Genomic DNA, 14,513 nt, shown 5'->3' with positions numbered 1-14,513 from the left:
TCTAAAGGGCATACATGCATGCGCCTGCATATGTACCTGCATGGCACATGCATGTACCCCTTTTTTTAAAATTCTTTTCGATATTAATATTGTAAAGAAGTCATATTAGTATTGCATGAAGTCGTATATATATTTCATAGCAGTAGTATATATATATATATATATATATATATATATATATAGAAATCCAACTATATTTATACAATTACTATATATATAAAAATTTATCCACTTCATTTCTAGGATCGTCCTGTCATGGTGTTGCTCGGTGTGTCTAGTGTTCGTCTGTCGTAATGAAATTCTCCCTCTGGATTTATCACCTCGTCCACCAGGAATTCTATGAGACCTTCACATATTGCACCTATTCTCGACTTCTCCAAGAGTTTATGTCCAAGATTATACATCTGTAATTTGGAAATATATGAATGTTATACGAACAATTAAACATAAGGAACTAGAAAATAATTAATTATTAATAGTTTTATTTTAGGTACTTTCATATCATGCTCCGTAAATGAGTAGGCATGCACAAAATTATGAAGGTGCTCACAAACATAGTATCCACATAGATTATTGCCAGGTTCCTGTCTCGAGCACTTTAGTGGGAAAAAAACCAAGTTATAAAATATTCATGTTATAGAATGTACAAAATATGCAAACTTCATACGACAAGAAGTCTATTCTGAGTTTAAGTGTTTCATTGAATGGACCACCGTGATTCTTAACGAATCGTTTCCCTGCGCTGTGGATTAAAATAATGAATGATGCAATGTTAGGTGAAGATTTAGGAAACAAACTTTTGCATAGAGATAAAGGTCCAGAATTATTACGAGTTTAGCATGTCTTGAATATCTTGGTAGTCCGTCGGTTTTTTCATCAACGAATCGAACACAAGGACGTGGCTTCTATCAACCATAATTATCATGAGGATCCAGTGGAAATTGCTTACGTAAATGTTCATATTAGAGCTAACTAACATTAATTAGGTAAGGAAAAAGAAAATGAAAATAGACGATACCCACACTTACTCAAAGTTTTATGGCAGTAGTATGCAACTCTTGTAATGTTGTTTGTCTAATAAATTATATACCGCCTCCAATATTTTCTTTGGCTGCTCCCATATCTGCTTTTGGTTAACGAGGGATGGATTCATGAAGCCAACATTGAAGTACGATCTCTGTGGCACCTCTGAATTAGCATCCTATATAAAATAGAAGATGAAGTTAGTAGGACGACGCACGCACAAAAAATAATGATATGAGCCAAAATTTACATATACATAAATAGACACTTTCAAAATCCAGGTGCTGATGAGAGAGACGTCAAGGGCATCCTGATGGTACACTTCATATATATCCCACAAGACTTTCTCGCCTTCGCCGAAAAAATCTATTGGTTTTACCCGAAGACCAAACATTTCCCTCTCGTCAGCAGACTGCTCCATGTACCATTTATGGAAATCGTACATCTTCATGGTTACCTTCCATACCAACTCAGGCCTTACTAGAGGTTTGCCTAGCTTGAAGGTCCATTTCGGTACAACTGGTTCCAGAGCTGATAGATCAACTTGCCCTAGACATTCAGCAAGGGACATACCTGTTTCTTGCATGAATTTTACAATATTTATTTATTATTCCAAGGGCATTGCTGCTATCTTTTTAGCATCTTTTTCAGGTAGATCCCCGAGCTAGGGGATATCTTTTTAGAGGTAGATCCCCAAGCTTGGGGACAGTACGACTTGAAGATAACTTTTCTTTCTTTTTTTTGCTTCTCATCAGCCTTGACTAACGCCCGGTCATAGTTCGATAGTAGTTTTGGAATCGTCTTCGAATCCATGTAATCGGGCTGAATATCATAAATGAATCTTAAAATAATTGTCCAAACATCTTTTGGAGCAAGTGCCAAATTCTCATAATAAAAGTGTGGTGGCACACACACAATAGCCCGTCCAGGCACAAGATCTGTCCACTTAGCATGGCCCATGGTAGCAAGCCAAAACCAACCAAAAGTCGTTATGTCAAGGTCAGTGAACAGATCTTTGCCTGAAAAGGATATTAGACCAACATATTTCTATTGTGAGAATGAGGCTCCAAAAGACGTCTGGAATACTATTTCAAGATTCTTTTGCGATATTCAGCCCGAATTTGTGGATTCGAAGCTCTTCTGTTCTACCATTATTTTCTGTTACTAGAGGAGTGGAGGTGACTCTCCACAGACTTCGGAGAAGATTGTTATGTGTATACTTTCGTTGAACCATTGTAGAGCAGATCAGAGATGAACAAGAGGATCCCTAAGAAGACCAAGGTTATGCCGGACGAGGCCCCATCGAGGTCTTCGCTAAAGAAAAATCCTACCACGTGGAGGAAAGACGATGACGAAGAGATGGACAAGAACATTTGGTTTGTACTTCGTGAGCTCCATCGTTACCGTGCTATTTCAACTATTTGGTTTGTACGGTGGTGTATCCTAATCCTTGCTGTTCTATTTTTTTTCACCTACAACTTATTTACCTTAATTTTATTGCAATGACTAAATATTAAAAACATGTTTACTCTATTTTTTTATCATACCTAATATTATCAGGTCCTTTAACGAATACAAGCTATCTATCACATTCTAGCTAAAAAATATGTATAAATAAAAATCCTCTCCATTCTCCCTCATTCTAAAAATTTCATTTTTCTCCCTCTCTAAAGCATAAAACAAAGCATAATAACAATAAATGAGGGGAGGATGAAGTAGCTAACCTTCACAACACTTTGGATGACTTAAATCCCCACGGAAATGAGGAAAAAAATTCGAGCAGCACCTCCCCTAGGGTTGCTTCGTTGCCATGGAGAGGAGGTCGAATGTCTCTGGTGGAGTGGAGTGGCTCGGGCTGGAGGAGGAAGAAAAGATCTCTATCTTACGATTTTATAGGGGAAGAGATTTTGTCTCGGTTGGAAATCCCGGTTATCCCGGTTGGAGGGTTAGAGTTTCCAACCGGGACAAAACCTCCAACCGGGATAAAAGGGGGCAGCGTCGGTGGGATTCTTCCGACCGTTACAACCGGGATTGAAGGGGGGGCTTTAGTCCCGATTGGTATTTACAACTCAGGATTAAAGCGGCCCACGCGCTGATCTTCTATCGCGCACCACTTTTAGTCACGAGCTAAATATTAATCGGGACAAAAGGAGGTGGATGGAAGGTAGTTCTCTAGTAATGATAGACAAGATTGGTCGCTCCAGAAGGCAGATAACCCGTTCCCTAGCCAATCTTGTCTGAAATGACAAATAGCTGGGTGTAAGATTTGTAGTGGTGGCCTTGGTCGCACAAATTCCTCCTATTGTAAACATATAAAAGACTTCCGATGGTGGTACACCTTGGCATACGAAATAACAAATAAGAGCGAAAAGTTTGAAAGCAATTTGATTTTAATTTGTATAGCCGCCCCCAACGACCCATCTTAAACTGAAAACGAGGCGCTAGAGTATTGGATGCCTCCTGTGATCCAGCTAATCTCTTTGAGGGCACAATTTGGAATTTTGCATAATCGGGTGCCGCAAGATGCAGTTGAAGTCCGCGGCAGCTTGGCCATTGGTGCCAGAGCGGGCAGGTGTTTATTATACTCTGTGTCACGTGGTGCCTGTCACCACTCTCACTCACCACCTCTCTCTCTATCTCTCCTAGACTCCGCAGTAGCACATGTGGACACAGGCACACCGCTGCGCCCAACGCTGAAGGAATCTGATGAGGCCAAGAAAGAGCCCACGGAAAATTATGGAACCTAAGCTATACTAGCAGTTTGCTCTTTGCAGTCGATCTCTGGCTCTCTGCCGTCCTCCTCCCATCATCACCCTGCAGTCTCCTTCGAGTGTGTCGACCGGCGGCTGGTGCGGTCGTGCGGATCGGATCTCCACAGCGACAACTTTTCTAGTCCACTGTAAGTCTCTTTTGCAATCGCTTTCTGTGAGAAGGATGTGGCAATTCCAGTTAGACGACTCTAAGTGAAGGGAAATGCGCAGATTTATGATAGCTTCATTCATGCTGGCTTATTTGTTGCCGCTCACGAAATTCAGGAAATATGTTGCTGTCCAGTAGTTTTCAGATTCTAGTAAATCTTTGGATCTGAAGCGAAAATTTTGCCTTTATGAACTCAGGTAATCGTTAAGCTGCAATGCGGCCGTTGGACGACAAGGAGTGCTACAGCTACACCACCAACGGGGCGGCGGCCAACGGGCGGCCGCAGCGCAAGAATCCAGCGCCGTCCCGGCCCAAGCCGACGCCGTCCAAGTGGGACGACGCGCAGAAATGGCTCGTTGGCATGTCCGGCGGCCGCGCCGACGGGTTCCACGGCGGCACGGCCAAGCCCAGGAACTCCAACGGAGACGACCGGCGCCTCCTCGGTTCGTCCTCGCAGAACGGCCGCGTGTCCTGCAGCAGCGTGGACGGTGCGCTGGAGTACAGCATGGTGGTGACGGCGCCCCCGACGCCGCCGCAGCTGGGCGAGGGCGACGACGCTGGGGAGACCAAGAAGATCGACTGCATGGTGCAGCAGCACGGCTTGCCCGTGGCGGTCATCCGGTCCGTGTGCCTGCGGGACATGGGGACGGAGATGACGCCGATCGCCAGCAAGGAGCCGTCCAGGACAGCCACGCCCCTGCGTGCGTCCACGCCTGTCGCGCGGAGCCCAATATCGTCGAGGTCGTCCACCCCAGCGAGGAGACGCCAGGAAGGGCCCGTGGGCGTCGCCACCGCCGTTGCAGGGACGACCGAGCCGATGGCGGCAGGCGAGGTCGGTGTTGCCGGCGAGGAGGGCCCTGTGGACGGTCAGGGTCACGTGCCCAGCGCGAACTCGCTGGAATCCCGCGCGGTGGCCTGGGATGAGGCGGAACGGGCCAAGTTCACGGCGAGGTGGGAATGTTATTCTAAAGTCGTTTCGTAGGCTGTAGCTCTGACATTATTTGTTTTCTGGACATATCTGCCACTTACTAAGTGCAATTCTTGCTTTTGCTTGTTTTAGGTATAAGCGTGAAGAGGTAAAGATACAGGCCTGGGAGAACCATGAGAAGAGAAAGGCTGAGATGGAGATGAAGAAAATGCAGGTAATATAAGCGTGTGATTAAGATGCAAGTCACGTATTTGTCTAGCTGATGTGAGATTATTTGAACTATTTGCAATTGTGATTCCTGGCATGTTCATGGTCTTAGACTCTCTCAGTTGCGTTTATCTCCCTGACATGTCGAATGGAAACTCTGTCTGCAGATGAAGGCTGATCAGATCAAAGCACGGGCTCAAGAGAAGCTGGCGAACCGGCTGGCCGCGACGCGGCGGATAGCCGAGGAGAAGCGGGCAAATGCGGAGGCGAAGCTCAACGAAAGTGCGGCGAGGACGTCAGAGAAGGCCAACTATATCAGGAGGACAGGGCACCTACCGTCCTCTTTTTTCAAGATGCCTTGCTTGTGTGGCTGAAGCTTGAGCCAGCAATTGTGATAATACGCCTCTCAATCGTCATTTTGTCAAGTCACTGTTTCAGGACACCCAGCAGACGGCCATCGGCCAGTCATAGACCCAACGTCCAATTCAAACAATGGGCCCGTGCTTTTCTGTACTGATGCATTGTCAGAATTAATCTGCCTCTAACTGGCTTCTTATTTTAAGGTACCGGCTGTTTGCTTGCCCATGCTTTGCATTGGGAACAAAAAAGAGTTTCACAGGATAATATACGCTCTCTGGATCACAAACGAATCATTTAGGACATCAACATGATATAGTTGGCTAAGCTACACCGGCAAAAAAGTCAATATTAGCATCTTCCGCCCCAATAAAACAAGCCACCTACAAAATTCTAGAATAGATTAATAAAGAGGTAAAATAGCCTCAATTTTTCCTATTTATTACACATATTTGATGCTAATTGGCTACCGTATACCTGCATGCAGATGCACACATGCCAACTTGAGTGACTTATTCTTTTAAGAAATTTTGAATCATAGAATAACTTATTTTTTTGAAATAGAGGGAGTAAATCACAAATGGTTTTCAAAACCTTTCTTCGATCAAAACATTGTAGATGGCTGTCACGGCCAATCATCTGAGCTGAAACTGAGGGTAAACATCATTACGTGACAATCCATCGTAGAAATAACATAAGATGTATATAGTTATCAAATACAATTATATTACAAATAGCCTTTTTGAACCATTTTGGATATAGTCATGAAAGCAATTTAAAAATTTGTTTGCATTGCAGTTCTTGCTGCTGGAGCTTTGTTGAAAATAAAGTTCCGACCTCTATAACAAGGAGAAAGAAGAACGAGATCTAATATTGTTGCGAGACTCAGCTTGACTATTAGTTTGAACGTAATATGGAGATGAATTGAGCAATTTAATACCGAAGATTCAACAAACTAACGTGATACGAACGAAGTTCCTTGATCCATAATTAAAGATTGTGGAATGCCGAATCTATGCACAATATGCTCCCTAATGAACTTAATTACCTTCCGATGTGCCATATTCTAGAGGGGAATTGCTTTAGTGCACTTGGTGAAATAATCAGTAGCCACTTTCACAAAATGATGTCCTATTTGACGAAGAATGATGAATTTTACCAACAAAGTCCAATCCTCATTCTGGAAAAGGCCATGGCTTGATAATAGGATGCATTAATGCATCAGGTACCATATGTAAATCCACAAACTTGTGACACTCTTCACATCCTTTTGTAGTAGCGAAAACAATCGGCTATCATATTAGGCAACAAAAGCAACCGCATAAGAAGCCACTTCATCTTAGGAGCCGACTGATGCTTACCACAAATTCCTTTATGAACCTCTCCCATAGTCACTTTGGCTTGATCAGAACCCAAAGAAGTTTAAAAGAAAATCCTTAGCGGTCCGACGGTACAACTCACCATCAATCAAAGTGAACTTGAAAGCTCATTGTCAGACTTTTCTGTCAACTGTGCAGCTAGGATTCTGTAGATAATCAATAAGATGTTTTCTCCGGTCATCCACCTCGTCCTTATCAGCTTTGGATGCACTCCATGGCTGAAGTAGGATTTTCAACAGATTGACCGGTCTGGAGGAAGCGATCTAACCGGTTCCTCCAGGGCATAACCCTATATTAGTGTTTTATACTTGGCAACCTACCAAGGGGTATCCCAAGGTAGTAGATTGGTCGGTGGGGGGTCGCCAGACCTAGAGCTCAATGGTAAAGTACAGGATACAAGACACAGATTTCACTACAAGAAATCTTCCAGTCTATGATGAACCAAAAAGTGTCATAAACGTGTTTTTTTGTGTCAGAAACCATGATTTATGATGCTCGAGTGACAAAAACTGCAACATCCCAATTTTTCTAAGCATTTAAAATATGGACACCAAAGCTTTTTCTAAAATTTATATAGCAATTCAAGCACTAGAGCCTTGCATTTGAATTATTGCATCACAAATAGTTTTTCATAATCACATATGCATTTGTCTGAGCTAACTATTCCCTCTACTCCGAAATATTCCACCCTAACATTCCTTCCAAGCCTTTACACCAAAACCAATTCAAATTTCAAATCACATTTCGAATTTGAACTTAAAACACCTCACGAACTAAAAGGAAGAACCATTTAAATGTACTTGGGCCGACAACCTCAGAACCGACCCCCTTCCCCCTTTCCAGCCCGGCCTACCTCCACTTGCTCCCACACGCAGCCCAGCCCAACTGTCGGGGATAAATCCCCATTACATGCAAGGAAGGAAGAAGACGGACTCCTACTAGGATTCCTCTGTAATCCTACTAGGACTCATACCATGTAATCCTACTATGACTCCTACCTTGTAACCGACAAATAATCCCGCCCCCTGAGTATATAAAGAAAGCGCATGTTAGAGGTATGCCCTAGAGGCAATCATAGAGATGATGATATTCCTTTGTATCCATGTTTTATATCGTGTTTCTTGAATATCCAACAAAGGCTACTTGAATTGATTTGCAATTAGGTGAATTGTGTGTGAAACTCTTTACTTGTATGGTTATTCTAAAAGTTGCCCCTAGTTGGAGTTCATGTGAAAACACACATGAATATTAGACTAGCACATGTATTAGTTGATGACTATGTTTCAAGAGTCATGGACATGGAGACGTCAAACTAATAATGTGGGCACGTGTAGAGACATGTGCTAGGACTAACCCAACACGAGTTACGTAGTTCTCTCTTTACACAATGTGTACGCTTTGTCCTTAGACCTGAGACTGTCGCATGTACTCAAGATGTGGTTCGACTTACTTTGGGGCTATCAAACACTACACTGTAACTGGGTAGTCATAAAGGTAGCTTTCGGGTTTGTCAAGAAACATGCTGTGAGGCATGGTCAGTCAAGATGGAATTTGCCCCTCTCTATTTGAGAGAGATATCTCTGGGTCCCTCGAGTGATCGGATCCGGAAATGCATGGTCATGCTACGACAGGTTAAGAGTTAACCAAGAAAGGGATTCTGAGTCACAACATCGAGAAATAGTGGTTGGCTTGGAGCTAGAGCAAATATCGTGAGGCAAAGGGAATATCATGTACGTGATGTTGTGATGGTTCATCTGATATGATCTTTGTGTACGTATAGGAGTTAGTATGTCTTGCTAGAGGCTGCTACTAACTATTGGCCGAGTAGGAGTACTCGGGCCATGTCTATACATATATAAACCTATAGGGTCACACACTTAAAGGGTTGGAAGCCCAACTCGGATGTGATCTGAATTTGATAAGGTTTAGGAGTACTAATGGGCCTCAGACCCAAAGGCCCGTTAGGAACCCCTATATATTGAGGGGTGGGAGCGCCCTAGGGGGTAATCCCTTTTGTACCAGCAGCAACCGCGCCTCCCATGCCCTCTCCTTGTTGCAACTCGTAGACCTAGCAGTCCGGCTTGCGACGCCACCTTCCCGCACGTGTGGATACCTTGGAGGTGTTGCATCTGCAGCACTTGGACAAGCCGATGCACGAGAGCTCTGACGAGGAACCTGACAAGCCGCGGCACGAGGAGGGAGTTGCTGCACGTGGACGAGCTACTAAGGAGCTGCTCGACGTCGACGTGTTCGACTACACTGCGTCGACGTGTGATCGACTTCGCTGCTCCAACGTGTATCTACAACTTCCGTACCTGTGCGTCGAGTGGTAATCCCGTGATCTATAACAGTAGTTATTTCTGGTTTACGCGGTAGAAAATTTTTATTTTGCGCTAGCGTAGCCTACCTCGTATCGTAATAGTGGTATCAGAGCCGTAGCTGTTTAGTTATAGATTTGGGATGTGTGCATATGGAGATATGTGATTTTTCAGATTGATCTATGACCTGATTTCGATTCTTGCTGCAATGGTCGTGTAATGACATAGTCCTACCGGTCGGATTTTCGCCATCGGAGTTAAGTGATACACGTAATGCCAGTTGCAGCTAGCGAAGATCAATGTGATTGGTCCAATCGAAATCTAGGTTCATACGCCATATGCATATGATGCACAGTAGTCGATTGGATCTACTACTGGATCGGGTTATTTACCATGATCATGTGTTTCGGTAAAATGGCCGTAAATTTTTGATACGATCTCGGATCAAGGCAAATTTTATATGAAAATTGATCTACAAAAAAAGTTACACATGAAATTCTATAGATATGCTATTTTTTATCAAATCAGATTTCCCAAATTCGGCTTGGAAGATGGAGTTTCGGGCCGTTTAAGTTTGGAACGTTTGAACACCTAACTTGTTTTGCAGGATTTTGTGATCGGTATGTCCCTTGTGTATGTGATGCATGTGTGTAACTGATTCATGACCTAGACCTACGTGTCACGCGTACAGTAATATGGCTGAAGCCATATGTATTGTCACCTTAATGTAATTAAATGGCCTGCGTGCTAATCTGTGATGATCCAAGCAACTATGTAATATTCTTTACTAGCTATTAGATGTAATAGCGTGTACTAGTTCTTGGAGGACTCATCACTGGAAGGATGGCGCACATGGATCATGGAGATGGAGACCATCATGTGAACAGGTTCTATGGAGATGGGGATCGCCAATAGAAATCGGGCCATACTGTGTCACTACTGTGTGCATGCTATTCTGTTTTGTTTTACTCCTACATGTTGTGATATTAGAAGTGGAACGATCCCTCATAAATTTTAAGTTAATATGCCCTCCCAACTAAAACTTGCACCATCCCATCTCTTGTACAATTGGTGGTGGGTCTATGAAATTAGGGTGCCATTAGTTTTCCTTGACTAGATGGGTTTGTATCGGATACTTACACGCATAAGGGTTGGTTTGCTTAACAAGATCATCTTAAAGGTTAAGGACCTTGGGGCATAAAGGTTGGGCACCGAGACATGGAGATGTCACCCAATAACAGGAGTCATATGTGATATGATTAGCAAGAAGTTTGCTTACCGATCTATCTTGCCTGCTAGCGGTGATGCTAAAGCTCACTAGTAGACTTGTTAGTTGTGGATCCTGAATCACTAAGTATTAATAGAGGGATATTGATTTTAGTGGGAGTAGATTCTGTTAAATAGCTTAATGTGATTTTCTCTGTCATGGTTACATTTATCTTAGTATTTTGCATTATTATTTTGTTGTAGATGGCGCCTAGCAACACCACACCGTTTGCTTTGCGTTCGGTCCTTGAGAAGGACAAGTTGAATGGAATAAAATACACGGATTGGATCCGTAACCTGAGAATTGTTCTCAGGGCTGAGAAAAAGGAAAATGTTCTAGACACCCCATTACCAGAAGAACCTGCTGATGATGCACCTGCTGCTGACCTCGAAGTAAGCTTCCTTATGCTTGCTTGCATGGAACCCGAGCTGCAGATGCAGTTTGAAACAAACCATGAGGTGCACGATATGATTGTGGGTCTTAGAGACATGTTCCAGACACAGGCTAGGACTAAAAGGTTTAATGTGTCTAAGGCCTTTGTGGAGAGCAAGCTAGCAGAAGGCGCAGTAGTAGGACCACACATAATCAAAATAGATGGTTACACTCAACGGTTGGAGAAGCTGGGCTTCCCGTTGGGCCAAGAATTGGCCACCGATTTCATTCTTTCATCTCTTCCGTTTAGCTATGGGAACTTCATCTTGAACTACCATATGCACGGGACGGAGAAGGGTCTGAATGAACTGTGTGGCATGCTTAAAATAGCAGAGGCGGACATTAAGAAAAGTTCTAGTAGCAGCCATGTGATGGCTATACAGAACAAGCCTAGCTTTAAGAAGAAGGACAATTCTTGGAAGAAGAAGGGTAAGGCTGCCAAGCCAAACCCAGTGCCCAAGGTTAAAGCTGGACCTGCTCCAGATAAAGAGTGCTTTTATTGTCACGAACTTGGTCACTGGAAGAGAAATTGCAAGCAGTACCTAGCTTCGTTGAAGAATGGCGGAAGTAAGAGTACTTCCACCTCAGGTACGCTTGTTGTTAATGTTATAGACAACATATTTCTCACTGATACAATTATTAATTCTTGGGTATTTGATACCGAATTGGTTGCTCATATTTGCAATTCGATGCAGGGACTGATAATAAGTAGAAGCGTTGAAAGAGGAGAAGTTGATTTCCGCCTGGGCAATAATACAAGAGTTGCTGCGTTGATCGTTGGTACGATGCAACTCCACCTCTCATCAGGATTTATTATGGAGTCGAATAATTGTTATTTTGTTCCTAGTTTAAGTCGAAACATTATGTCTCCTTCATGCTTGATGAAGGATGGTTATTCTTTTGCGAGTGAAAACAATGGTTGTGTGATCTCTAAGAATGATATGTTTGTGGCTTTTGCACCCATTGTGAATGGATTGTTTGTTTTAAATCTTAATGATTCACCTGTTTGTAACATAAGTGCTAAAAGGCCTCAGCCTAATGATTTGAGTCCTACCTACATATGGCATTGTCGTTTGGGTCTTATAAGTGAAAAGTGCATGAAGAAGGTCCATTTTGATGGACTTTTAACTTTGTTTGATTTTGAATCATACGAGACATGTGAGGCTTGCTTGCTAGGCAAGATGACCAAGGCGCCTTTCACAAGTTTTCCTGAGAGAGGAGTAGACTTGTTGGAACTCGTACATACTGATGTATGCGGATCAATGAGCACGATGGCTAGAGGAGGATTCCAATACTTCATAACTTTTACTGATGATTTTAGTAGATATGGATATGTCTACACTATGAGACACAAGTCTGAAACCTTTGAAAAGTTCAAGGAATTTTAGAAGGAAGTTGAAAATCAGCATGGCAAGAAAATTAAGGCCTTACGATCTAATCGTGCAGGCGAGTATTTGAGCCGCGAATTTAGCAATCATCTGAAAAGTTGCGAAATTGTTCCACAACTTACACCGCCTGGAACACCCTAGAGAAATGGTGTAATCGAACTTTGTTAGACATGGTTTGATCAATGAGGAGCCAGTCGGACCTACCGTTATCATTTTGGGGATATGCTCTAGAAATAACACCTTTCACACTTAATAGGGTACCGTCTAAATCCGTAGTTAAGACATTATATGAGATGTGGACTGGAAAGACTCCCAGTTTGTCATTTCTAAAGATTTGGGGATGTGAAGTATTTGTCAAGCGACTTCAGTCGGACAAGATTACAACCAAGTTGGATAAGTGCATTTTCGTGGGATATCCAAAGGAACTTTAGGATACTATTTCTACAACCGATCAGAGGGAAAAGTGTTTGTCGCTCGGAACGGTGTTTTCCTAGAGAAAGAGTTTCTCAAAGGAGAAAAGAGTGGAAAGACAGTGCGTCTTGAAGAAGTTCGGGGTGAGCCAATCAGGCAAGAATTAACGTGTGATGCTAACGTAGTAGAACAAGTTGAAATACATATGGCAAGAGAAGCACCACCACAACCACGAAGGTCGGCAAGGCTTCGCGAAATGCAGAAAATATTATTGTTGGACAATGATGAGCCTACGACATATGCAGAAGCAATGATGGACCCAGACTCCGAAAAATGGCAGAGTGCCATGCAATCCAAAATAGAGTCCATGGGAGACAATCAAGTTTGGAACTTGGTTGACCCACCTGATGGTGTTAAAGCCATAGAGCGCAAATGGATCTATAAAAAGAAGAAAGATATGGATGGAAATGTTCGCATCTATAAAGCATGACTTGTCGCAAAAGGTTTTCAACAAGTTCAAGGGGTTGACTACGATGAGACCTTCTCGCCCGTAGTGATGCTTAAATCTATTCGGATTATTCTAGCTATAGCTGCATATTTCGATTATGAGATATGGCACGTGGATGTCAAAACAACTTTCCTGAATGCAAATCTAACTAAGGACGTGTATATGATGCAGCCGAGGGTTTTGTCAATCCGAACAATGCTGGAAAGGTATGCAAACTTTAGAAATCCATTTATGAGTTGAAGCAGCATCTAGGAGTTGGAACATTCGTTTTGATGAAGTGGTCAAAGGGTTTGGCTTCATTCAAAATGAAGAAGAGTCTTGTGTTTACAAGAAGGTTAGTGGGAGCTCTGTAGTATTTCTAATCTTATATGTGGATGACATATTACTTATTGGAAACAACATTCCTATACTTGGGTCCATAAAGACTTCACTGAAAAATAGTTTTTCGATGAAGGACTTAGGGGAAACAGCATATATTCTAGGCATCAAAATCTATAGAGATAGATCGAGAAGGCTTATAGGATTAAGCAAAGATACTTACATTGATAAAGTGTTAAAATAGTTCAAACTTCCCTTGACATGCAATGCTTCACAGTCCCGGCCTCTTGCTGCACTGTGACCGCACTTGCACCCACATGATGCACCATGGGAACCTCGCTCCAGGGATAGTAGGAGTATAAGCCACGCCCCAGTTCAATCAGATACTAGGCTTCCCTATCCCATACTAGGTATGAGATTAGTACTTTCAAACACTTGATACGAACGCCGACACGTTTCGACCTTAGTCCATTTTCATTTAGACAAACGGGGCAATCCACCGACCACCAAAACAGTTGACAAGGCCCTGCCCGCCCGTCGTCCTTATGGTTGTAACATAAGTAAGCAAACAACTCCTATAACCCGCGAGTGATAGGAAATCACTCGATTTTTACCGTGCCCTATTAAGCATTGCATCTACGTGACTTATCATGGTAGCATTCAGATCAGAATGGTGCTAAGTTCATGCCTCTAAGGTGTCATTCAACTCCTATAAACGTAAATGCACAATCATAAGCATCAACATATTGCATAGTTTAAAAACAGGGAAGCATGCACTGGGGCTTGCCTTCAGGATAAGGTTAGCGGTTCCTCGAGGTCTTGATCTAGCTCAGGCTCGCCCTCCAAGTGATGAAGTTCCGCAGCAGGTTCTTCCTCCGGTGCAGGGTGGAGCTCGTAGGTTCCGTCAGCGAGATTAGCTTCTACACGACATGCACATGCAGGAGTTTAGTTGTATTCATGCTTGTACACAAACGATGCAAGGCATGGCTTTTTGGTAGAAAGGAGGTTGCATAAAGGCCACATTCACCACAGAGTTGGATTTATCTATTTAGCACTTT

General features: G+C 43.0%; 1 protein-coding gene across 1 annotated transcript; it reads left to right on the top strand.

Moving 5' to 3' along the window:
- The first annotated feature begins 3,579 nt into the window (after positions 1–3,579).
- LOC117866507 (uncharacterized) lies at positions 3,580–5,639 on the top strand. Its single transcript, XM_034750729.2, has 4 exons — positions 3,580–3,922; positions 4,140–4,893; positions 5,003–5,084; positions 5,245–5,639. The coding sequence occupies exons 2-4, from the start codon at positions 4,157–4,159 to the stop codon at positions 5,449–5,451; spliced, it is 1,026 nt and encodes a 341-aa protein (XP_034606620.1). The 5' UTR covers positions 3,580–3,922; positions 4,140–4,156; the 3' UTR covers positions 5,452–5,639.
- The last annotated feature ends 8,874 nt before the right edge of the window (positions 5,640–14,513 follow it).

The sequence above is a fragment of the Setaria viridis genome, chromosome 8 (assembly GCF_005286985.2).
Source record: "Setaria viridis chromosome 8, Setaria_viridis_v4.0, whole genome shotgun sequence".
Classification (NCBI taxonomy): Eukaryota; Viridiplantae; Streptophyta; class Magnoliopsida; order Poales; family Poaceae; genus Setaria; species Setaria viridis.
The sequence above is the reverse complement of the archived record's forward strand: the minus strand, read 5'-3'. Positions and strand labels throughout refer to the sequence as shown.